Below are 26,392 nucleotides of genomic sequence, written 5' to 3' on the forward strand. Positions count from 1 at the left end.
AAAAAGATAATAAAGAGGGAGAAAATAAACTACAAGGGCAAACTAGTGAGGAATCTAAAACTGATAATAGCTTCTTTAAAATATATAAAAGAGAGGTCAAAATGAACATAGGTCCCTTAGAAAATGATTTGGCGTAGCTAAGTGTGGGGAACAAGGAAATGGCAGAGGAATTAACTAGATATTTAACATCAGTCTTTACGGTGGAAGATACTTTGAACATCCCATTAATATTAAAGAATACTGGGGGGGGGGGGGGGAAAGAGAGAGAGAGAGAGAGAGAAGAAAGAGAAGAATTAATTACCATCACTAAAGAAGTAATATTAGACACATTAATGGGGCTAAAGGCAGATAAGTCCCTGGCCTTGCATCATAGGATTCTAAAAGAAGTAGCTCCAGAAAGTGGATGAATTGGTTGTAATCTTCCCCAAATCCTTGGATTCAGTAGAAGTACGGAGGATTGGAAAACTGGCAATGTGACACCCCTATTCAAAAAGGGAGGGAGGCAAAAAGCGGCTAACTATCGGCCAATTAGCCGAACATCTATTGTTGGAAAAATATTGGAATCAATTATTAAGAAATAGCAGCACATTTGGAAAATCATAATCTAATCAAGCAGAGTCAGATGGCTTCATGAAAGGGAAATAATGCCTGACTAATTTGAGAGGTTTTTTTTGAAGAAGTCTCAGACTGGATAGCGGGAAACCAGTGGATTTGTTGTATTTGGACTTCCAGATGGTGTTCGACAAGGTACCTCACAAAAGGCAAGTCATAAGATAAGAAGAGCACCATGTAGTATAGGAGGTAATATATTGGCATGGATAGAGAATTGGCAAATGGGCAGGAAATGAGTGGGGACAAAGGGTTCTTTTTCAGGTTGGCAACCTGTAACCAGTGGGGTTCCACAGGAATCAGTGCTGGGACCAGAACTGTTTATAATATATATTAATGACTTGCAGGAAGGAAGCGAATATACTGTAACCAAATTTGAAGGCGACACAAAAATAGGTGGAAAGGCATGTTGCAAGTGGGTTACAAACCATTTGCGAAGAATTATGGGTAGATTAACGAGTGGCACAGCACAGGTAGCAGTGGTTAGCACTGTCGCTTCACAGCTCCAGGGTCCCAGGTTCAATTCCTGGCTGGGTCACTGTGCGGAGTCTGCACGTTCTTCTAGTGTCTGCTTGGGTTTCCTCCGGGTGCTCCGGTTTCCTCCCACAGTCCAAAGATGTGCATGTTAGGTGGATTGGCCATGCTAAATTGCCCTCATGTCCAAACAAAAAGGGTAGGTGGGGTTACTGATTTAAGATGGGGTGGAAGTGTGGGCTTAAGTGGGGTGCTCTTTCCAAGGGCCGGTGAGACTCGATGGGCTGAATGGCCTCCATCTGCACTGTAAATTCTATGATTCTTTCAATGGAATATTAACCCTTATTTCAAAGAGGTTGGAGTATAAGAGTAGGGAAGTCTTGCTGCAACTGTACAAGGTAATGGTGAGACCACATCTGGAGTACTGGGAGCAGTTTTGGTTCCCTTATTTAAATTTCTTCTCTGAACCACCTCCAATAAAAGAACATAGAATATTATTTTATTGGAGGTGGTTCAGAGAAGATTCACTAAGTTGATCCCTGGCATGGAAGGGCTGGCTAACAAATGGTTAAACAGGTTGGGACTCTATGCACTGGAATTTAGAAGAATGAGAGGTGATCTCATTGAAACAGAGTATTCTTAAGGAGCTTGACAGGGTATAGATGGTAGAATTTACAGTGCAGAAGGAGGTCATTCGGCCCATCGAGTCTGCACCGGCTCTTGGAAAGAGCACCTTTCTTAACCCCACATCTCCACCCTATCTCCATAACCCTGCAACCCCATCTAACCCAAGGGCAATTTGGCATGGCCAATCCACCTAACCTGCACATCTTTGGACTGTGGGAGGAAACCAGAGCACTCAGAGGAAACTCACGCAGACACGGGGAGAACGTGCAGACTCCGCACAGACTCAAGTGGGAATCAAACCTGGGACCCTGGTGCTGTGAAGCCATAGTGCCAACTGGCTGTGGGGGCAGAGTCCTTGTGAAACTTAAGGCGGATAGATTCTTGAACGATAAGGGAATGAAGAGTTAATGGGAAAAGGGCAGGAAAGTGGACGCGAGGAATGTCAGATCAGCCATTATCCTGGTGAATGGTGGAACAGGCTCAAGGGGCCAACGGCCTACTCCTATTTTATATGGTCTTATGGTGATCTGCCATTCAGCGTTCGTGGCGCAGCTTTAATGAATGACAGAACTCTTGCCCCCGAGTCAGAGGCTGTGGGTTAAAACCCCACTCTAGAGATTTGAGCATACAATCTAGGCTGCTAAGTGCACAACACTTATGTACTGTAGGAATTGTACACTTTCGGAGCTATCACCTTTCAAATCAGACATCATACCATGGCCCCACCTGCCCCCTTATATGGACAAACCTAGATGGCAAGCAGCAGTTTTCTCCAGATTTCTGGCCAATACTTAGACTTAACTAACATCACTAAAAGATTATTTGGTTATTAATCGCACTGCTGTTTCTGGGAACATGTTACATACAAATTGTATTTTTTTCAGAAAATGTTTTATTCAAGGGATATTCACATGCAGGTCGCTCATCCACACCCCCAGCGGCTCAGAGTCCCGCCACCCGAGCAAAATGAGGCTTTTAATGAGGCCTAACCTCAGACAAGAGAACACGTTCACCCTCCGCAAGGCCTCCGCCCATGTCTCAGCTCCCCCCTCCCCTCCTAGCTTGTCCTCCCATTTACGCTTAATATCTCCCACCAGGGCTCCATCCCACTCCATCAAGTCCTTATAGACATCCAACACATTCTCCTCTCCCATTTCGTCCTTCGACAGCATCTTATCCTGCAACCCCAGGCACGGCATCCCAGACAAGGACGACACCTCTTTCCTTACAAAGTCCCGAACCTGCAGGTACCCAAAGCCATTCCCCATGGGCAACTCATACATTTCCTCCTGCTAGCGAAATTGCCCCCTATAAACAAGTCGCCGAAGCGCTCAATCCCTGCCTGCTGCCACCCCCCAAACCTCACATCCAGCTCTGCCGGCGCAAACCTATGGTTATTACAGATCGGCGCCCATACCGACATGCTCCAGCCCCAAATGCTGCCTCCACACCCTTCGGGCCGACACCACCACTGGGCTTGCAGAATGGCCTGCGAGAACGGTAAGGCACCAAAACAAAGCCCTCAAACATGTATCCCTACACGATGCCGCCTCCACCCTCCCCCAAGCCCATTTCCTTACCATAGCAATGCTTGCCACCCAATAATAGTTCCTCATGTCCGGCAATGCCAGCCCCGACCCACCCACGGGGTCTTGCCAGCTCACACAAAGCATAAAATCAACCCATTGACCCTCGTAAAAAAAAACGACTTGGGAACAAAGATTAGGAGGGCCTGAAATACAACAAAAACCTCGGCAATACCATAATTTTCACTGTCTACACCCATCCTGCCAGCGACAGCACCTCAAATTCCACATTCAGCTGCGCCAAGTTCAGTTTATGCAATTGCGCCCTAATCCCCGCCACCTGGATACCCAAATACCTGAAACTCACCTCCACCACCCTAAACGGCAACTCACCTAGTCTCCTTTGCTGGCCTCAATCGGGAACACCTTGCTCTTTCCCAAATTCAATTTCTATCCTGAAAACTTGCCAAATTCTCCCAGGATCTCCATGAAACCCTCTTATGCGGCCCATCGGGTCGGAAATATATAATAACAGGGGTCTTCTGCATACAATGAGACCCTGTGTTCGGCCAGCAACGTCTTGTCCAACACAAAAAAAAAATGAATCCTGGAACAGCGCATGTGGGAGAAGTGAGAAATATGAACACTCCTTTGTCTACAGCCCCCCAACCTCCCCCCGCCTCACTCAATCCCTATCCAGTCCCTTGACACCCTCAGCGCCATTGCCAGCGGTTCTATTTCCAAGGCGAAAAGCAACTGGGAGAGCGCACACCCCTGCCTCATCCCACGATGCAGCCCGAAGTACCCTGAACTCACTCGGTTCGTCCGTACGCTCGCAACCGGCGTCTTATATCGCAGCCAGATCCAATCCACAAACCCCTGCCTGAACCCGATCCACCCCAGCACCTCCAACAAATATGCCAATTCCACCCATCAAAAGTCTTCTCCGGGGACTTCTGGTGATGACGGGCGGGAGGCGGCCGCACAATGGAGGGCTCCCGTTCGGGAACGGCATTTCCGGGGCTTTTAAGCCCGGTCCCAGGGTCCACGGAGGCGGCAAAAGCAGGGAGAAGGCACAGAGGCGGCAGAGTGAAGAAAAATGTCGAGGGTGAGCAAAAGAACGTCCGTAAGGAAAACAGCCGAAGATCCGTCGGGGAGTGGAAAGGTCACCGCGGGGTCACCAAGAAAAATGGAGGCTGGAGCACCAGGGAGGCCGCATTGCTTACGGCTGAAGAAATAATTAAGGTGATGGCTGCAGAATTCGGAAGGCAGTTTACAAAATACATGGAGACAATGAGGAAGGAGATGAGAGAGATTGAGTGTGCTGGTGGAGGAGGCGATTTCCCCGGTGACGAAGGCGGTGGCGAGCGCAGTGGCGGAGGTGCGAGAGCAAAGGGAGGCGCTGAAGGAAGTGGAGGAGACGTTATTGCAGCACGGTGATCAACTTGCCTCGATGGGGAAGGAGATGCGGACGGTGATGGACATTAACAAGGATCTGCGAGGAAAAATGGAAGACCTGGAAAACAGATCCAGGCGACAGAATTTGAGGATTGTGGGGCTGCCCAAAGGAGTTGAAGGACCGAGGCCGACTGAGTATTTTGCCGCGATGCTGGCGAAACTATTGGTGGTGGTGGGGGGGGGGGGGGGATCCCTCCAGATATGAACTTGATCGGGCTCATCGGTCGTGGAGGCCTGTACCAAAGGCGAGTGAGCCGCCAAGGGTAGTGACTCTGTGCTTCCGTAGGTACAGTGTGATGGAGAAGGTCCTGAGCTGGGCCACGCAGAAGCGGGTGGTGCAGTGGGCTGGAGCTGGTATACGTGTATACGAGGACGTTACGGTGGAGCTGGCGAGCTGCCTTCAACCGGGTGAAGAGGGCACTGTATGTTAGCAAGGTGCAGTGCGGCATTGCATATCCAGCGAAGCTGAGGGTGACTTACAAGCTCAGGGACTTTTATTTTGGAACGGCGGAAGCAGCGGAGGAGTTTGTGAAGGCAGAAGGACTGTGGCAGAAGTGAGAAATGGCCATGTGCTGATGTAACCTCATGACTGTATTTTCTTCTTTTTTGTTTCACTGCGTGCAGGTGTATGGGCTAAAGGAGCCAATGTTGTATATATTTGGACAACGGAAATGATGGGACTTTCACTCGAAATGAGGGCTCTTTGGGGTGTAGGTGGATATGCGGGGTTTGTGTGCTAAAAGGGGATTTTTGGGCTTTCCTAGGGCCGGGCAAGGGGGAAAGGGACCCGGGCGGAGGCCTCCACGCTGGCCGGTTTAAGCCAGCCAGTGAATGGGAGTGAGGGGCTGCGGCCATCGGAGCCTGGCAGAACAGGGTCCGAGTGGTCTAGCCGGGGTGGAAAGTTGGGGGGAAGGAACCGAGGTTGGGGGGAGGAGTTTTACAAGAGGCAGTGGACGGGAGGATTTGGAGACTGGGGGGGGGGGGGGGGGGGGGGGGGGGGGGACCACTCTTGGGTATCATGTAGGGTACTCTTTCGGAGGTTGGAGGGCGTTGAGTGTGTGTGTGTGGGGGGGGGGGACTCTAGGTCAATGGTGACCATGGGTGGTCCCGGACTCCTTTTTTTTTGTTGCCACTGTGGAAGGGTTTGTTTTACTGGATGCATATATTGACAGATGGGCCGTTTTTTGGGGTAGTGGGAGGATGGGATCGTTGGTTTTGTTAAGGGGATTGATTTTGTATTTGTTACCATTTTCGGTTTGTGGGTAGGGTGTAATTTTTGAGGGAAAATGTGAAAATGGAGAATAAAAATATATTTTTTAAAACGTCTTCTCCGCGTCCATCGCCACCGCTACCTCCATCATTTCCCACTCCAAAGACAACATGGATATATTAATGATAGTCTCCTCACATTCGCTGTCAACCGCCCCCCCTTCACAAAACACGTCTGATCCTTTCCTATCACCTCCGGCACACAGTTCTCAATTTGCGATGCCAACACCGTTGCCAATAACTTGGTGTCCACATTCAATAGTGATATCGGCAGTACCACCCACACTGCTCCGGGTCCTTGATCCTCTTCAAAATCAGGGCGATAGAGGACTGCGACAATGTAGAGGGAAGTTCCACCCTCTCCCTTGCTTCATTATACGCCCTCACCAACAATAATCCCAGGTTCAGCCCAAACTACCGGGAACCCGTACGGCCCAAGAGCCTTCCCTGCCTGTGTCGTCCCCATACCATCCCCCTCAGCCCAATTGGGGTCCCCAGTCTCTCAAGCAGCCCCTCCTCCACATTGGGAAACTCTAACCCATCCAGGAACCGCTGCATCCCCTCCTCCCCGGTTGGGGGCACCACCCTAACTCTACCGATCTCCCTCACTGCCTCCTGCTTTTTTAACTGATGGGCCAACATCCTACTATGCTTTTCCCCATTCTCATACACTGCCCTTCTGCAACTGCCCTACCGTCTTCCCCGTAGAAACTTGCCCAAACCCCATCTGGAGACTCTGCCTCTCCTTCAACAACCCTGCCTCCGGCGCCATCCCAAATATCTCCTGTCCACCCTCAAAATCTTATCCACCAGCCTCCCACTCCGTTTTCTCCCTATGCACCCAAATTGATATTAACACCCCCCTGATGCCTCCCACAGCGTGGCAGCTGTGAGCTCCCACGTGTCGTTCAGCTCCATGGAATCCCGAACGGCAGCCCTCACCCGATTACACATCTCATCCGCTAGCAACCCCACATCCAGCCACCATTGCGTGCGTTGCCCCCCACTCCTCCGCAAATACACCCAACGCAGTGTATGGTCGGAAACCACAATCGCCGAATACTCCAAGTCGGCCACCCCCGCCTGCAACGTATTGTCCAACAAAAAAAAACATCAATCCTGGAGTACACCCGGTGCACATGGGAGAAGTGAGAAGTATGAAAACTCCTTTGCCTGCCCCCCCCCCCCCCCCCCCCAACCATGCGCTCTGTAAACCGTCAGCCATTTTGCCACTTCCAACACCTTGACGACTTGGGATTCGACCGGTCATAGCTCGAATCCATGACCGTAAAATCAACCGATGAGAGTCAAAGTCCGGAATCTTCTCCAAACACATGCCTCGTAAAATCCATGGCATCTCAATTCGGGGCATAAACGTTTACCAGGACCACCGGCATTCCCTCCCACACAACCATTACATATCTCCCCCTGGATCGACCACAATACTCTCCACCTTGAACACAACCCATTTATTAACCAACACCGCCAACCCCCACTCATCTTCAGATCCAGCCCCGAATGAAACACCTGCCCCACCCATTCCTTTCTCAGCCTCGTCTTGTCCCCCAGCTTCAGATGCGTCTCCTGCAAAAAAGCCAAGTCTATCTTCATACTCCTCAGATGCATGAACACACGCGGCCGTTTGACCGGCCCATTCAACCCCTCTCATGTTCCACGTGACCAGCCTAGTCGGGGGCCTCCCCCATCAGCCATATCAGTTTATGGGCCAACCCCCGGCTCATTCACGCGACCCTCCAGGCCCACCTCGGATGTCCACCACCATTGATCTCTTCCCAGCTGCGCCACACCAACCACACCCTTGTCAACACCCCTCCCCCAAACAAAAATAAAGACTCTCCTGATCCCCGCTGCTATTTCTTTCTTGCACCACTACTTGTCTGCACATCCATCCACCAACTACACCAGAAAAGTATTACCTTCCCCAGGCACTCCTGCACCTTTTGTCCTTAAATACTATGCTCTCGGGCAGGAAAAGACCAAAAAAATCCACCTTGAGCAGGAGCCACCAAATATGCGCCCACTCCCTCCATGGTTACCACCGGAAGTTGATTTGTCTGCCGTATGTATTTAAATTACTGCAGCAAGTATGTTTTGGTAAGTTTGGAAAGGCACTGTATAAATGCAAGTTCTCCCTCCCTCTTTCCAACCCTAAGTGACTGCTCCACCTGTCCAAATGCTATTCTCATGCCACTGTAGTTATAAATGGTCAGAATTCATATGGTTCAAAACAACTTTATGCACCTGGAGCCGTCACAATAATAAGGGAGCATTTACTTCCTGAATAGGGAAAAGAAAAAAAATCAATGAAATAACAACTTGCTTTCTCTTCTTCCTCTCCCTCCCAAATCATGAGCTTTTATAAAGCACTGATTGCAAATTAAGAGAAGAGAATGAAGTTTGAACAAAGGGGATGAACTGCATGTACAGAACCATGTGCATTCAGAAGGATACGCTACACCTCTGATCCGCTTGATTTTGCCAGGATCGGTTAACTGGATAGGCTTTAAAAACCTCCGCACAGGGCATGAGAAGATCACCTCACCGCCTCCTCCAGGGGCCATGCCCCTCCGAATTACCTATCAAAGCAAACATAAAACCTGTATTTTAATTACAAATAACCCAGGTAACACCATGTAATATAATTAATTTTTCATATCCTGAGTCCCTTTGACAGATTAAATAAGGCTATCATCACATTCAAAGGAGCTGAATGTTTAGTTTGCAACACATTGTTTGTTTAGGCAACTACCAAATTTGAGTCCAAATTACAGAAAGCATGGAATTTGGAGGTGGTGGTGGATGGAGGTGGGGATAAACACACCACTGATTTAGGGCCACTTCTATCTTAAAGTAAAGAATCTTATAATTTAAACCCCAAACCCATTGACATTCAAGCAAAAGGAACTGTTCTAAATTGCAGAGGGAGGTGATTAAAAGAAAAGGCATATAAAGTTGCCAGAATTAGTAGTAGACCTGAGGATTGGGAGGTTTTTGGAATACAGCAATGGAAGGCAAAGAAACTGATAAAGAAAAGGAAAACAAAATATGAATGCTACCGAGCAAAAAGCATAACAGTTTGAGGACATTAACAGTGCGGTAGATAACGGGGAGCCAATGGATGTGGTATATCTGGATTTCCATAAAGCCTTTGACAAGGTGCCACAAAAAGGTTGCTGCATAAGATAAAGATGCATGGCATTAAGGGGAAAGTAGTAGCATGGATAGAGGATTGGTTAATTAATAGAAAGCAAAGAGTGGGGATTAATGGGTGTTTCTCTGGTTGGCAATCAGTAGCTAGTGGTGTCCCTCAGGGATCATTGGGCCCATAATTGTTCACAATTTACATTGATGATTTGGAGTTGGGGACCAAGAGCAATGTGTCCAAGTTTGCAGACGACACTAAGATAAGTGGTAAAGCAAAAAGTGCAGAGGATACTGGAAGTCTGCTTGAGGGATTTGGATAGGCTAAGTGAATGGGCTAGGGTCTGGCAGATGGAATACAATGTTGACAAATGTGAGGTTATCCATTTTCGTAGGAATAACAGCAAAAGGGATTATTTAAATGATAAATATTAAAACATGCTGCTGTGCAGAGAGACCTGGGTGTGCTAGTGCATGAGTCGCAAAAAGTTGGTTTACAGGTGTAACAGGTGATTAAGAAGGCAAATGGAGTTTGTCCTTCATTGCTAGAGGGATGGAGTTTAAGACTAGGGTGGTTATGCTGCAATTGTATAAGGTGTTAGTGAGGCCACACCTGGAGTATTGTGTTCAGTTTTGGTCTCCTTACTTGAGAAAGGATACCTGGAGTATCGTGTTCAGTTTTGGTCTCCTTACTTGAGAAAGGACGTACTGGCACTGCAGGGTGTGCAGAGGAGATTGACTCGGTTAATCCCAGAGCTGAAGGGGTTGGATTATGAGAAGAGGTTGAGTAGACTGGGACTGTACTCGTTGGAATTTAGAAGGATGAGGGGGGATCTTATAGAAACATATACAATTATGAAGGGAATAGATAGGATAGATGTGGGAAGGTTGTTTCCACTGGCGGGTGAAAGCAGAACTAGGGGCATAGCCTCAAAATAAGGGGAAGTAGATTTAGGACTGAGTTTAGGAGGAAATTCTTCACCCAAAGGGTTGTGAATCTATGGAATTCCTTGCCCAGTGAATCAGTAGAGGCTCCTTCATTTAATGTTTTTAAGATAAAGATAGATTGTTTTTTGAAGAATCAAGGGATTAAGAGTTATGGTGTTCGGGCCGGAAAGTGGAGCTGAGTCCACAAAAGATCAGCCATGATCTCATTGAATGGTGGAGCAGGCTCGAGGGTCCAGATGGCCTACTCCTGCTCCTCGTTCTTATGTTCTTATAACAGACTGCAAAAACTTCTATTAGTCTGTAAAATGGAAGCATTTGGCGAAGACAAATGCTAGAATCATCGTAGAATCCGAACAGTGCAGGAGACTATTCAGCCCATCAGGTCAGCACCAACCCCCTGAAAGAGCATTCTGCACTCCCCCGCCCAATCCCTGTAATCTAACCTGCACACCGTTGGAACATTAAGGGGCAATTTAGCATGGCCAATTCACCTAACCTGCACATCTTTGGACTGTGGGAGGAAATCCACGCAAACATGAGGAGAACGTGCAAACTCCACATAGGCAGTCACCCAAGGTCGGAATAGGCCAGAGTCCCTGGCGCTGTGAGGCAGCAATGCTAACCACTGTGCCACCCGCTTACAGGTAGAGTCAGGGGAATTCATAGTGGGGAATGGAGAAATGGCAGGAAGCAAAGCGATTACTTTTGTCAATTAAGAAATCTCCCTCCCCATGTCTGCGTGGGTTTCACCCCCACAACCCAAAGATGTGCAAGTTATGTGGATTGGCCATGCTAAATTGCCCCTTAATTGGGAAAAAAATAATTGGGTAGTCTAAATTTTTTTTTTTTAAATTAAGAAATCTCCCAGATGTAGAGAGCCAAGAGAATAGGGTGAATGCGGAGTTGAAGAAAATGGGTATAAGTTAGAAAGTTACATTTGTCGCTGAGAAAGGTGAAAAAGGGGAAAGATTTGCACAAACTGTATAGTCGTTTGTTAGGAAGCCGGTTTCCTGAATTGTTTATGTGTTGTAACTTTTTTAATGTACGTTTTTAATAAAAATACATTTAAAAAAAGTTATATTTAAGAAATTATTGGGACTGAAAGTTTATAAGTCACCGGGGACCTGATATTATGCATCCCAGAGTGTTGAAAGGGGTTGCTACAGTGCTAGTGGATGAATTCGTGACCAGCTTCCAAATTTCTATAGATTCTGGAATGGTCCTTGAAGATAGGAAGGTACCAAATGTCACCCCACCATTTAAGAAGAGAGGGAGAAAGAAAACAGGGAACTTCAGACGTGTTAGCCTTACATTAGTAGGGAAAACGCTAGAATCTGTTATAAAGAATGTTATAAATGGACAATCATGATCTGATTGGGCATAGTCAGCATGGATTTACAAGTGAGATATCATGTTTGACAAACTGGAAGTTTTTTGAGGATGTTACCAACAAAATTGAAAGATGGTCATAACATATTTGGATTTTCAGAAGACTTTTCATAAAGTCCCCTACAGGAGGTTGATAAAATAAAAGCATATGGGATAGGAGGCAATACTGTCATGGATTAAGGATTGGCTAGCAGGCAGAAAATGGTAGAAATAAACAGGTCATTCTCACGTTGGCAGGGTGTGGCTAGTGGGGTACCACAAGGATCAGTACTTGGGCCCCAGCTGTTCACAATATATAGATCAATCATAGATTTACATAGAATTTACAGTGCAGAAGGAGGCCATTCAGCCCATCGTGTCAGCACCGGCTCTTGGAAAGAGCACCCGACCCAAGGTCAACACCTCCACCCTATCCCCATAACCCAGTAACCCCACCCAACACTAAGGGCAATTTTGGACACTAAGGGCAATGTATCATGGCCAATCCACCTAACCTGCACATCTTTGGACTGTGGGAGGAAACCGGAGCACCCGGAGGAAACCCACGCACACACGGGGAGGATGTGCATACTCCGCACAGACAGTGACCCAAGCCGGAATCGAACCTGGGACCCTGGAGCTGTGAAGCAATTATGCTATCCACAATGCTACCGTGCTGCCCCAAATCATTTGCATGTGGGGACCAAATCTAATATTTCCTAGTTCACAGATGATATAAAGCTAGACGGGAATGTGTATTGCAAGGGAGATGTAAAGCAATTACTGAAACGTACAAAATATTTGAAGGAACAGAGGGTAGATGCAGGTTAGATGCTTCCCTTGGTTGGCGAGTCTAGTACCAGGGGCACAATTTCAGAATAAGGGGGGTGCCACTTAGGGCTGAGACGAGGCAAAATTTCTTGATTGTGAATCTTTGTTCCTTACTCGAGGGTTGTGCAAATTCAGTCATTGGTTATTTTAAAGCAGAAACTGACAATAACAAAGGGCTATGACGACAGCGTGTGTAAAAGGCACTGAAGTGTCCAATCAGCCATGATCGTATCGAATGGCTGAATGGCCTACTTCTGCTCCTATGAATACAAAAGCCGAAGCAAATAACATTTTCACAAGTGGCTCAGCAAATCATAAGTGCATTGTCGTCCTTTAAATAACCTCTGCCAACTAAATTTTAAATAACAATTTATCTTATTTTTGAATAAATTTAGAGTACCCAATTATTTTCTTTACCCAATTAAGGGACAATTTAGTGTGGCCAATCCACCTAACCTATACATCTTTGGGTTGTGGGGGTGAAATCCACGCAGACACGGGGAGAATGTGCAAACTCCACACGGACAGTGACCCAGAGCCGGGATTCGACCCCGGGTCCTCAGTGCCGTAGGGCTGCAGTGCTAATCACTGTGCCACGTGCCGCCCACAACAATTTATCTTTAATATTTACATTCATTAAGCTGCAACACCCCACCATGACCGATAGCGCCTGTAAAAACTGATGCAAAAGTCCAACCTATTCCTTGTATTTAAGTATTGCACTGAATTTATTCAACACCAGATGAAGTAGCTACTCATCAATAAATGTTTCTGCATACCAATGTAGTTTCAAAACTTAATATTCCCCCACTCCCAGTAAAATGACACTATTCTGACTTAACAATTAGAATAAAAATTAAAAATGTCACAGCCCAAAAAAAGAGTCATGACTTGAACAGACCATGGAGAGTTAAATTCTCTGCTTATCAAAGCTTGGTGCAATTATTTAATTTTTGCAATCTGCTGAGCAACTGATTTTTGGGCAAGTCGGCTGTTATGATCACTAGATTTTATAAAATGGTTATATTTTCAACTGTGTCTTTTAGGGTAAAACAGAGTCCTGGAATGAGGGATGGCATGAAGTTGTACTGAACTGACGGCCCATGTGATCTGGTAGCCATGTGGATAGGGGTCTGTGTCAAGTCGTATTGAAAACCAGGTGCAAGCTTTAACACCTGCACACAAAGGGAGAAGCAGCTATCCTTGCTATGTGCAGACAACAGGGCTCTGAGTCACACCAAAAGCAGCTGCTGCTATGCCAGGCTGAACAAAGGACTCTTTTCGGATTAATTACCAAGCGGAGCGCTGGTGAGGACGGAATCCCTGATCAAAGGGGCACCAGTTGTTGTGGAGAGTTGAAGACCAAAGAATGACCAGTGGGTGCCTTGCTGCCGGAAGCTCATTCAAATACGTTCAGAAGGTCGAATGAAAGGGACTTTGTTTAAAAGGATACTGGAAAATTCAGCCTGGCGAGGCAGAGTTTGTTGAATCACTGGGAGATATTTGGTACTTTAAATACAAGGCCAGGTATCTGCTATGAATGGGACATAATGCATAAACATGGCATGGGAATTTTGGTTCTATTAAGAAGTTACTAGGGAACATCTTTACTGTAGTCCAGTGTATTATTTGCCTACTAGGTAATGTTGGTCAATGTGTGAGAGATTTTGGTGTCTGTCACTGGGAAATATATTTATCTTTTAAAAGTTATTGGTCTCTATGAGAATCGCAACGGAGCAAGAATAACTTACATTAGGTTCAAAACTGCCAGGCACTGAGTTATGTTTATCTGCTTCAATACTAGGGCCATGGATTATTGTTGCCAGTATTGTTAGAATAATTGAGTTCTTTGGAAATTTCTATCCAAACTCAACCATCTTCTGATGTCTTTGAGACAACAACCTTGCATTTATAAAGCATCTTTAACCTAGCAATATGTCCCAGGGCATTTACACAGGGGTGTAATCAAATTAAAATTTAAGGTTAATCAACTTTAAAGTTATGGTAATTATTTACATTATCCAAAAAGGTGCTCAGTACATTAATTCAGTTCAACCAAAATTAGTTCATTCACTGCTGTTCCGAATAATTGCTTCAGTAAATTTTCATTTTTGGCCTAATCTGCTGTCACTGACTGTACAAGTGAAATTCTACCAGTGTGAAAAAAAGGGAAAAGATATACCTTAAAAATGAGTAAGATGGTTTTCTTACCTTTAGTTCAAGCCCTTCACCATCTACACCAAACCTTTGCATTAAGGGGAGAGCCGTCACTTTAAGAGTATCCACCTTTTAATAAAACACACAGAATAAAAGTATTAAGTTGATAGAAAAGCTAGAATTCATATCAGTGAATGGAATGACCAGATAGTAATGTTTTTCACACACAGAACAAAATCCATCTAAATATATTCAAAGCACTTCCCCTTTTAGCTATAGCTACTCCTGAAATAAAAAGGAAAAGCTAAATGCTATTTTGAAAGGTCAGTGGATATTTATTTTCACCACTGTGTGAAGTACCTTTGCTAAATTTCTTGACTGATCAAACAGCTTGCTATTGGACTAGTAATCCAGAGACCCAGAGTACTGCTCTGGAAAACGGGTTCAGATCCCACCATGACAGCTGGTGGAATTTCAGTTCAGTTAATAAAACCTGGAATATAGACATAGAATTTACAGTGCAGAAGGAAGCCATTTGGCCCATCGAGTCTGCACCGACACTTGGAAAAAGTACCCCACATCTCCACCCTATCCCCATAACCCCACCTAACCTTTTTGGACACAAAGGGAAATTTAGCGTGGCCAATCCACCTAACCTGCACAGCTTTGGACTGTGGGAGGAAACCGGAGCACCCGGAGGAAACCCACGCTAGCACCGGGGGGAAACGTGCAGACTCCACACAGTGACCCAAGCCAGGAATCGAACCTAGGACCCTGGAGCTGTGAAGCAACTGTACTGACCACCGCGTTATCACTGTACTAAAGCTAGTCTCAGTAACAGTGACCAAGAAACCATCATTGAATGTTGTAAAATCCAACTGGTTCACTAATGTCCTTTAGGGAAGGAGATCTACCATCCATACCTAGTCTGGCCTACATGCAACTCCAGAGCCACAGCAATGTAGTTGACTTTCAGCTGCCCTCTGAGAAGGGATTTCAAGCCACTCAGTTTAAGAGCAATAAGGGATGGGCAACAAATGCTGACCTTTGCAGTGACACCCAGATCCCCAAAAATAAATGAATGTTTATTTGGACGTCCCGGAAAGGATTTTGGTAAGTGACCTACTGTTGATACTTATCAAGATAAGATCAAAATGGAAAGGTAAGTCTTCTAATTACATTTCAAGGTATGATTATGGAGTGAGAATTTACCAAGGACCTCAAGCCCTTCAACTATACAACTGAGTTTAAGGAACAGCCCGAGCTAATTGACTGTGGATAGTACAGTTCCCATCCTGAGGACTGTGGATGAGGAGTAAGTGGATTGCAATTGCCTCAGGTCGCAGCATAAAGTACCATGGCTTTAATTAAGGCCAAAACCAGAATGGCAAGCTCGCTAAACAAATAATCCAGAGACTTGAACCAGTACGGCAGGTAGCATGACTTCAAATCCCACAAGATCGATTGAGAATCTGAATTTAGTTTTAGAAACCTGGAAATAAGACACAGCGATCACTGAAAGTGACCTCAATGTTGTCAGATAGTCATGTAGGTTTACTCAAGTCCTTTATGGAAGGAAACAGTACTCAGTCAGGCCAAATGTGATGACACTCATACAGTAATGGATTAGTGAACAGCCCTCTGAAGTGGTCTCGCAATTTGTTCAGTTGCATCAAACCACTGCCAGAGTTCAGCAAGATGGTCCACCATCACCTTCCCAGAACAACTATGGATGGATAATTAATGTCAGCATTGCCAGTGAAAATGGATGGGAAAATACACACATTATCAATATCACCAAAATCAAAGTTTAAAGAATCCGTAATACCCAACTTCCTAATCAATGGGTAAGATAGGTTTGGTCAAGTGCTCAGGCTTAGCACTTCAAATTTCTCATTATCAGTTTAACTGTATCTTACAGAAGGATCTGTTTGATCATTGGTGACGCCTTTCAGGATGGCTTTTAATGGTCTCTTCATAAAAGGAGCTAGACAGAGCAAGGCTTCCAGGTAATAGCCAATGGAACGTTGGGGGTGGCAGTCATGTTCAATCTTCCCTCCAAGTAGAATACCTGGTTGGTAATACAGTGTAGTACCTGAAGAAACAAAGAGATCCATCAAAATGTCTCATTCAAACATGAAAAAAGACTGGCAACGTTCATTCTCTGAGAGTATCTAAACATATCAAAGTAGACATATTTATGTCTCTCACTTGCATGCAAAGGGATGCGGTCCTAAAAGCAGAATACAGGGAGCTAGGAAGGAAGTTAAGAAATCGGACCTCAAAGGTAGTGATCTCAGGAGTAGAAATGACAGGATATATAGGATGAATACGTGGCTGAAGAGATGGTGTCAGGGAGAGGGTTTCAGATTCCTGGGGCATTGGGATTGGTTCTGGGGGAGGTGGGACCTGTGCAAACTGGATAGGTTACACCTGGGCAGGACTGGAACTGATGTCCCATCTATTTGCTAGAGCGGTTGCGAAGGGTTTAAACTAATATGCCTGGGGGATGGGAAGCTATGCAGGGAGTCAGAGAAAGAGGGAGCAAGGACAAAAGCAAAAGGCAGAAAAGTGAATAAGAAAAAAGTGACAGGCACAGAGTCTCACTCTATGCAATTGACCTGCTCCTCTACATTTCAGACCCACAAAGCAGCATGGACGGAATCATCGTGCTCCTGAAAGAGTTTGCCACCTTCTCGGGGTACAAACTCAATATGAGCAAAAGCGAGATCTTCCCGGTACACCCAAGCACTAACGGGACTGCCGTTTAAACAAGCCTGACACAAATTCCGCTACCTGGGGATCCAAATAGCCCATGACTGGAAAAGGATCCACAAATGGAAGCTCACCAGTCTGACAGAGGAAGTAAAAAAAGGACCTGCAAAGATGGAACACACGCCCACTCTCCCTCGTGAGGAGTGTCCAGACGATCAAAATGAACATGCTGCCCAGGTACCTCTTCCTACTTAGGTCCATCCTGATCTACATCCCCAAGGCCGGGGGGGTGGGGGGGGGGTCAAGGGGCCAGAAGCCGAGTGGGTGTGCGCGGAAGAGGCCTCCTACAAGGGGACCACCCCCGGGCCCTCGCCATGGCAGCACTCCTATCCCCACCCATAAAATACTCCAGCAGCCCGGTGGTGATAGTCACCCTCCAGTCCTGGAACCAACTATGGTAGCAATTTGGCCTGACCAAAATGTCGGACAAAGCTCCCATCTGCGACAACCATAGGTTCACACCAGCGCTGACTGACGTCACCTTCAAAAAGTGGGGACAGGACGGAGGGACACTGACAGTCAGGGACCTATACACGGACAGCAGGGTCGCAACAATGGACGAACTGTCAGAGAAATTCCAGCTAGCCAGGGGGAACGGGCTAAGGTACCTGCAACTCAAAAACCTCCTACGAAAGGAGACAAGGACGTATCCACAACCGCCACGACAGACATTACTGGAAGAGTTACTGGACGCAAGCATCCTAGATAAAGGGAAGTGCAGCGACACGTATGACCGACTGATAGAAAGGACCGACACCGTACTGGACGCAACAAGAAAGAAATGGGAGGACCACCTGCGGATTGAAATAGGGTGGGGACTCTGGAGCGAAGCACTGCATAGAGTCAACTCCACCTCCACGTGCGCAAGGCTCAGCCTGACGCAACTAAAAGTGGTACATAGAGCCCACTTAACAAGAACTTGTATGAGTAGGTTCTTCCCGGAGGTGGAGGATAGATGTGAGCGGTGCCAAGGAGGCCCAGCCAACCACGCCCACATGTTCTGGTCTTTCCCCATTGAAGAGGTAACCAGTACAGTCGACAAGGGGGAGCCAGTCGATGTGGTATATTTCGACTTTCAGAAGGCATTTGACAAAGTCCCGCATAAGAGATTATTGTGCAAAATTAAAGCGCATGGGATTGGGGGAAATGTATTGTGGTGGATAGAAAACTGGTTGGCGGAGAGGAAACAATGAGTAGGAATTAATGGGTCCTTTTCAAATTGGCAGACAGTAACCAGTGGGGTACCACAGGGATCGGTGCTGGGACCCCAGCTATTCACAATATATGTTAATGATTTGGATTAGGGAACAAAATGTAACATCTCAAAGTTTGCAGATGATACCAAATTAGGTGGGAGGGTGAATTGTGACGAGGATGCTGTAGGATCCCTACAGTAAGATCTGGACAGGTTGGGTGAGTGGGCAACCAACAGCAGATGCAGTATAAGTGTGAGGTTATTCATTTTGGAAGCAAAAACAGGAAGGCAGATTACTACCTGAATGGTTGTAAATTGGGAGAGGGGAGTGTGCAGCGGGACCTGGGTGTCCTTGTGCACCACTCGCTGAAGGTAAGCATGCAGGTGCAGCAGGCGGTAAAGAGGGCTAATGGTATGTTGCCCTTCATTGCAAGAGGTTTCGAGTATCGAAGCAGGGATGTGTTGCTACAATTGTACAGGGCCTTGGTGAGGCCACGCTTGGGAGTATTGTGAGCAGTTTTGATCTCCTTCTCTGAGGAAGGATGTTCTTGCTCTCGAGGGAGTGCAGTGAAGGTTTACCAGACTGATTCCAGGGATGGCGGGACTGTCATATGAAGAGAGATTGACTGGGCTAGGATTGTTCTCGCTGGAGTTCAGAAGAATGAGGGGGGAATCTCATAGAGACTTATAAAATTCTAACAGGACGAGACAGGGTAGATGCAGGGAAGATGTTACCAATGATGGGGGTGTCCAGAACCAGGGGTCACAGTCTGAGGATTTAGGGTAAACCATTTCAGACAGAGATAAGGAGACATTTCTTCACAAAGAGTGGTGAGCCTGTGGGATTCAAGACCACAGGAAGTAGTTGATGCTAAAACTTTGTATATATTCAAGAGGCGGCTGGATATAGCACTTGGGGAGAATGGGATCAAAGGCTATGGGGAGAAAGCAGGATTAGGTTATTGAGTTGGATGATCAGCCATGATCGCGATGACTGGCGGAGCAGGCTCGAAGGGCCAAAAGGCCTCCTCCTGCTCCTATCTTCTATGTATCTATGCCATCAAGTTCACAAATTCAGGCATACTGTGAAAGCATTAAGTGTCAAGAAGAGCAAAGAAATCAGGGTGCTGTTACGGACTTCCCACATCTTGCAACCAATGTAGGCTGGCAATTATACACTTTATCAGCTATAGTCGATTCACTGGCCTAGGGCAGTGGTGGCAGGTAAGATAATAGGAAGAGAGCACGCAGCAACTGGCCATGCTGGTGAACATCTCAATACAGTTCATTTACAGCAAAATGGGCTGTAAAACATAGGCTCAAATGCCAGATACAGACAACCGTACAGCCTTCCTTCCCATCCCTCAATAAAGGAGCCAGGGAATATGTGGGAAACCACTACTAAACTCACCGAGTTACTTAATAACCTACCTAATGGCCGTTTGAAAAAACATTCTATTTTAAAAACCCAATGTATTCCGTAATCGAGGCAAGCTACATTAAAATTTGGGAAAGGAGTTTTCCCTTAGTATATTGCATCCCCAGATCAGGCATAATACAAGAGGCGATGCAGAGCAAAACTCTTGAGCTACCTTTGTTCTGCTGCAAAATGTGCTCTAAGCCTGAACTCAAAAAAGCAAGCCAATGCCAGATGGCCATCCACCTTCCTACACTGTCCTTAACCTTCAACTAAGATTGCTGAATTGTCAAATAACAATTGACAACTTATACACTGAACTTTCAAGAAGTAGAAAATATAAAATGCAAGCAGCTGGAAATGCTCAGCAATGGAAGCAAAACAGAAAATCCAATTTTACACTCTTCCTCAGGATTAGAAGATATTGGAGAAGACAAACATTTGAAAAGGGAAAGGACAAAGGAGAAAAAAAAGCACACAGAAGAAACGAGCTGGAATAACCTGTGAAGTGAATGGGAGGTGGGCAAGCAGCAGAAACAGGAGCACAATAAAAGATGGCGGAACGGTAGCCCCATGGTTAGCACTGCTGCCTCGCTTCACCGAGGACCCGGGTTCGATCCCGGGCCCGGGTCACTGACTGTGTGGTTTGCACATTCTCCCCGTGCTTGCGTGGGTCGCACCCCCACAACCCAAAGATGTGCAGGGAAGGTGGAAGCCCCACATAGATAGTCACCCATGGTCGGAATCGAATCCGGACCCTGGCACTGAGGCAGCAATGCTAACCACTGGGCCACCGGATCATTTCAGAAAATATGATAGATGGAGGAAAATGCAGTCTGTCTTAATAAGGATTTATGAAAATTATTAAATTGCATGCAATGCAATTTGACATGTTGTGAACTAGTGAAATAAACACAGCTGTTGGTGCCCAACATAAATAAAACACTTAAGATGCTTTTGCCAGCAACTTTGAAATTGGCAATACTGCCAATAGATAACAGTACTTTTTGGTCGGTATAAATGACTGCCCATGGTGGGGGACTATATTTTGCTTTATGTTCACAGTAACTATCAACTGAATTCAGACTGCCCCTCATTCCGCATTTTTTTTACAATGAGCGACATAAAGCACATGTGCCCAATTTGTTGGTCAGATATCATCTATCGTAGGTAGTTATGGAAGAATAACAATGATATTTTTGTCATGTTAAAAGGAGAATTGTTTTTAGAAGAGACTATTTCAGATAACCAACTTAAAGTTTTCAAGACAATGAAGGGACTGACAAAATAAAAAGCCAGCAATTCTTCTAATGTTCACTTGCCAGAATACAAAATAGGAAAAGATATGAGTTTATACTGACCATATTGCACGTCTCTATTTCTCAGAAACATCCAATTAATTAAAGTAGCTTAAGGGCAGTGGTCACAGTGCAGGTAAAAACCACAGCTAGATTCCATAACTCCACTGAAATTGTTAGCCATTAGCTAAAGTTCCTCCTCTTCAATCTTTTAACATCCAGCTAAACTCTGAATTGGTAGGAGGGGCCTTAATGTCATGCTTCATATGGAGTTCTGCAAGGTCACCGTAGATAGCGCACTCTAATTGTGGTATAGGCTTGAACCCACAATCCGCTATTTCACGGATGGGGACATTACTAACTGAGCAAAGTGGACAATTAGGATGCTCAAAGTAAGAAGGATCAAAGAGTCAGAGTTCAGCATTTGGTTACCAGGGAAAGACACTGAAGTGGACAGATCAATTTGTGGTAATCCTAGAGAATAAGAGATTGAGTGATAAGGTGAGAAGATGGGTGGGCAGGATTCACCATCGGAAAAAGTTTTGGTTAAATTGTCCCTGCACCGTTCAGCTCAAAAGTACTTCTTGCACACAATTGCTGAGGTTTCAACTAGGGAAACAGGCCCTGAGCTAAGAGGGTAAAAAAAGGCCCTGAGCCAAGAGAGTAAGAAAAGGGCATCTCCTTAACCAACCAGTTTGAAAGATTGAGAAATAAACAGAAGGAGAATCAAGGAGGCTGAACAGTGTGTGGATTCAATGTCAAACCAGGTACAGAGAGAAGAAAGATTGGATTGAAAGTGAGGGGGGAAAAAAGGACATCAATTTGCTGTGCAATTTTGAGTATAAACAATTATTGAGCACAATTATTGCCAGTATTTGACACAAATTCTGACCCCAAATATTTTAGCTGCAGTATTATTTTTACAAAAGGTATGATAGTTTGCAGTGCATGCTCATGAGCAGGGAATCACAAATGAGAAGTTGCAGTGCCAAACAGATGCTTTCAGTGTGATGGATCTGCATACAGTTCCCATGGCAAAAATGCTATCCCCCGAAAAGAACCCAAATACTCGAAACAGCCCCATTATACCCTCCATTGCAAGAATTTGAAGTGCTTGTAGACAACTAACACTTTAATTAGAAATATTCATAGAACTTGTTAAGCTATATTATTTGAATAAATTACTTATAAGGTTAAAAGAATCATATAGTCTGAATAAGGTGGTAACTTGGGTGGCTCAGTGGTAACACTTGGTTAAATCAAAAGGCTATGGATCAATAATTGGTAAAGTCTAGGCTGATGCAGTACCGAGGGTATGCTGCACTACAGCGGACGCCATCTTTAGGATGAGACATTAAACCGTAGCCTCATATGTGCTCTCAGAAGGCTGTAAAAAAATCCCACAGCGACTTCCGGTTGCGGCTATGCGGAGCTAAGCCGCACGAATCGGCAGCTCCCGCGAAGACGGACTTTCGGGCTCGATAGAAGAGCCCCAACGGAACTTTTCATACAGCCAACCCGTGGGGGAGAGAGGAGAGAGGTCCCCCACTAACCTGTATGAACCGGACCCACAGCGAAACGGCCAAAAAAACGGCACTGGAGCAGCGGGAGAAGAAGGGTAGAACAAACAAAATGGCGGCGGCCGGGGACAAAGAAGAGATGCAAGAATTCATCAAGCGCTGCTTCAAGGAGCTGCGCAAGGAGATGGTGGCGCCCATGCTGGCAATAATTGAAGGACTTGGGGCAACCCAGAAAGCCCACGAGGTGAAGATCCAGGAAAATGTGAGTGAGAACGACAACGAGCTTGTGGGCCTGGCGGTGAGAGTGGAGCGACACGAGGCGCTACACAAGACGTGGGTGGGAAGACTCGAAGACCTGGAGAACAGGTCGAGGAGAAACAATTTGAGGATCCTGGGTCTCCCAGAAGGAGTGGAGGGGGCCGACGCCGTGGCATATGCGGGCACAATGATCGGGGCGCTGATGGGCACGGAGGCCCCCCCGGGGTTGCTGGAGCTGGAAGGGGCGCACCGGATGCTGGCGAGGAAGCCCAAGGCAAACGAGCCGCCAAGGGCGATGGTGGTGAGATTTCACCGGTTCACAGACAGAGAGAGGGTCCTGAAATGGGCCAAGAAGGAGCGGAGCAGCAAGTGGGACAATGCTGAGATTAGAATATACCTGGACTGGAGCACGGAGGTCGCTAAGCGGAGAGCGGGTTTCAACCGGGCCAAAGCGGTGCTGCATCGGAAAGGAGTGAAATTTGGAATGTTGCAGCCAGCGTGACTGTGGGTCACATATAACGGCCAACACCACTACTTCGAAACGCCCAAAGAGGCGTGGACCTTTATACTAACTGAAAAGTTGGATTCTAATTGAGGGTTTGTGAGGGTGGGGGGTATTTGAGGGTTGAAGTATGATGGCGGTTGTATATAGGGGGGCAAGCACGTGCAGGGAATGTTATATGGGCTGGGGACGAGAGACAAGGCCGCAAAAGAAGGTGCGTCAGGGGGGGCGGGGCAGGTTCTGGAAAGCGCGGGGTTTTTCTCCCGCGCGCGGGAAGAAAGGTGGGAGGGGGAACATAGGAACGTCTATTAACATAGAACATAGAAAATACAGCACAGAACAGGCCCTTCGGCCCACGATGTTGTGCCGAACCTTTGTCCTAGATTAATCATAGATTATCATTGAATTTACAGTGCAGAAGGAGGCCATTCGGCCCTTTGAGACTGCACCGGCTCTTGGAAAGAGCACCCTACCCAAACTCAACACCTTCACCCAACACCAAGGTCAATTTGGACATTAAGGGCAATTTATCATTGGCCAATTCACCTAACCTGCACATCTTTGGATTGTGGGAGGAAACCGGAGCACCTGGAGGAAACCCACGCAGACACGGGGAGGACGTGCAGACTCCGCACAGTCAGTGACCCAAGCCGGAATCGAACCTGGGACCCTGGAGCTGTGAAGCAATTGTGCTATCCACAATGCTACCGTGCTGCCCTTGAGAACAAATAAATCTACACTATATCATTTAACCGTAATCCATGTACCTATCCAATAGCTGCTTGAAGGTCCCTAATGTTTCCGACTCAACTACTTCCACAGGCAGTGCATTCCATGCCCCCACTACTCTCTGGGTAAAGAACCTACCTCTGATATCCCTCCTATATCTTCCACCTTTCACCTTAAATTTATGTCCCCTTGTAATGGTTTGTTCCACCCGGGGAAAAAGTCTCTGACTGTCTACTCTATCTATTCCCCTGATCATCTTATAAACCTCTATCAAGTCGCCCCTCATCATTCTCCGTTCTAATGAGAAAAGGCCTAGCACCCTCAACCTTTCCTCGTAAGACCTACTCTCCATTCCAGGCAACATCCTGGTAAATCTTCTTTGCACCTTTTCCAAAGCTTCCACATCCTTCCTAAAATGAGGCGACCAGAACTGTACACAGTACTCCAAATGTGGCCTTACCAAAGTTTTGTACAGCTGCATCATCACCTCACGGCTCTTAAATTCAATCCCTCTGTTAATGAACGCGAGCACACCATAGGCCTTCTTCACAGCTCTATCCACTTGAGTGGCAACTTTCAAAGATGTATGAACATAGACCCCAAGATCTCTCTGCTCCTCCACATTGCCAAGAACTCTACCGTTAACCCTGTATTCCGCATTCATATTTGTCCTTCCAAAATGGACAACCTCACACTTTTCAGGGTTAAACTCCATCTGCCACTTCTCAGCCCAGCTCTGCATCCTATCTATGTCTCTTTGCAGCCGACAACAGCCCTCCTTACTATCCACAACTCCACCAATCTTCGTATCATCTGCAAATTTACTGACCCACCCTTCAACTCCCTCATCCAAGTCATTAATGAAAATCACAAACAGCAGAGGACCCAGAACTGATCCCTGCGGTACGCCACTGGTAACTGGGATCCAGGCTGAATATTTGCCATCCACCACCACTCTCTGACTTCTATCGGTTAGCCAGTTCGTTATCCAACTGGCCAAATTTCCCACTATCCCATGCCTCCTTACTTTCTGCATAAGCCTACCATGGGGAACTTTATCAAATGCCTTACTAAAATCCATGTACACTACATCCACTGCTTTACCTTCATCCACATGCTTGGTCACCTCCTCAAAGAATTCAATAAGATTTGTAAGGCAAGACCTACCCCTCACAAATCCGTGCTGACTATCCCTAATCAAGCAGTGTCTTTCCAGATGCTCAGAAATCCTATCCTTCAGTACCCTTTCCATTACTTTGCCTACCACCGAAGTAAGACTAACTGGCCTGTAATTCCCAGGGTTATCCCTAGTCCCTTTTTTGAACAGGGGCACGACATTCGCCACTCTCCAATCCCCTGGTACCACCCCTGTTGACAGTGAGGACGAAAAGATCATTGCCAACGGCTCTGCAATTTCATCTCTTGCTTCCCATAGAATCCTTGGATATATCCCGTCAGGCCCGGGGGACTTGTCTATCCTCAAGTTTTTCAAAATGCCCAACACATCTTCCTTCCTAACAAGTATTTCCTCGAGCTTACCAATCTGTTTCACACTGTCCTCTCCAAGAATATCGCCCCTCTCATTTGTAAATACAGAAGAAAAGTACTCGTTCAAGACCTCTCCTATCTCTTCAGACTCAATACACAATCTCCCGCTACTGTCCTTGATCGGACCTACCCTCGCTCTAGTCATTCTCATATTTCTCACATATGTGTAAAAGGCCTTGGGGTTTTCCTTGATCCTACCCGCCAAAGATTGTTCATGCCCTCTCTTAGCTCTCCTAATCCCTTTCTTCAGTTCCCTCCTGGCTATCTTGTATCCCTCCAATGCCCTGTCTGAACCTTGTTTCCTCAGCCTTACATAAGTCACCTTTTTCCTCTTAACAAGACATTCAACCTCTCTTGTCAACCATGGTTCCCTCACTCGACCATCTCTTCCCTGCCTGACAGGGACATACATATCAAGGACACGTAGCACCTGTTCCTTGAACAAGTTCCACATTTCATTTGTGTTCTTCCCTGCCAGCCTATGTTCCCAACTTATGCACTTCAATTCTTGTCTGACAACATCGTATTTACCCTTCCCCCAATTGTAAACCTTGCCCTGTTGCACGTACCTATCCCTCTCCATTACTAAAGTGAAAGTCACAGAATTGTGGTCACTATCTCCAAAATGCTCCCCCACTAACAAATCTATCACTTGCCCTGGCTCATTACCCAGTACTAAATCCAATATTGCCCCTCCTCTGGTCGGACAATCTACATACTG

At 46.3% G+C, this 26,392-nt stretch overlaps 1 protein-coding gene across 2 annotated transcripts in view; it reads right to left on the bottom strand.

Annotated features, from left to right (window-relative positions):
* Nucleotides 1–26,392, bottom strand: part of rcl1 (RNA terminal phosphate cyclase-like 1) — a 65,057-nt gene that overhangs the window by 20,485 nt on the left and 18,180 nt on the right. For both annotated transcript variants that reach the window (XM_072517098.1, XM_072517099.1), the window contains exons 3-5: nt 16,349–16,524; nt 14,484–14,558; nt 8,436–8,560 (exon numbers count right to left, since the gene is read on the bottom strand). In XM_072517098.1, the coding sequence (XP_072373199.1) occupies nt 8,436–8,560; nt 14,484–14,558; nt 16,349–16,524 (376 nt within the window). The remainder of the gene's footprint in view (nt 1–8,435; nt 8,561–14,483; nt 14,559–16,348; nt 16,525–26,392) is intronic.

This window comes from Scyliorhinus torazame, chromosome 9, assembly GCF_047496885.1.
Source record: "Scyliorhinus torazame isolate Kashiwa2021f chromosome 9, sScyTor2.1, whole genome shotgun sequence".
Lineage (NCBI taxonomy): Eukaryota > Metazoa > Chordata > Chondrichthyes > Carcharhiniformes > Scyliorhinidae > Scyliorhinus > Scyliorhinus torazame.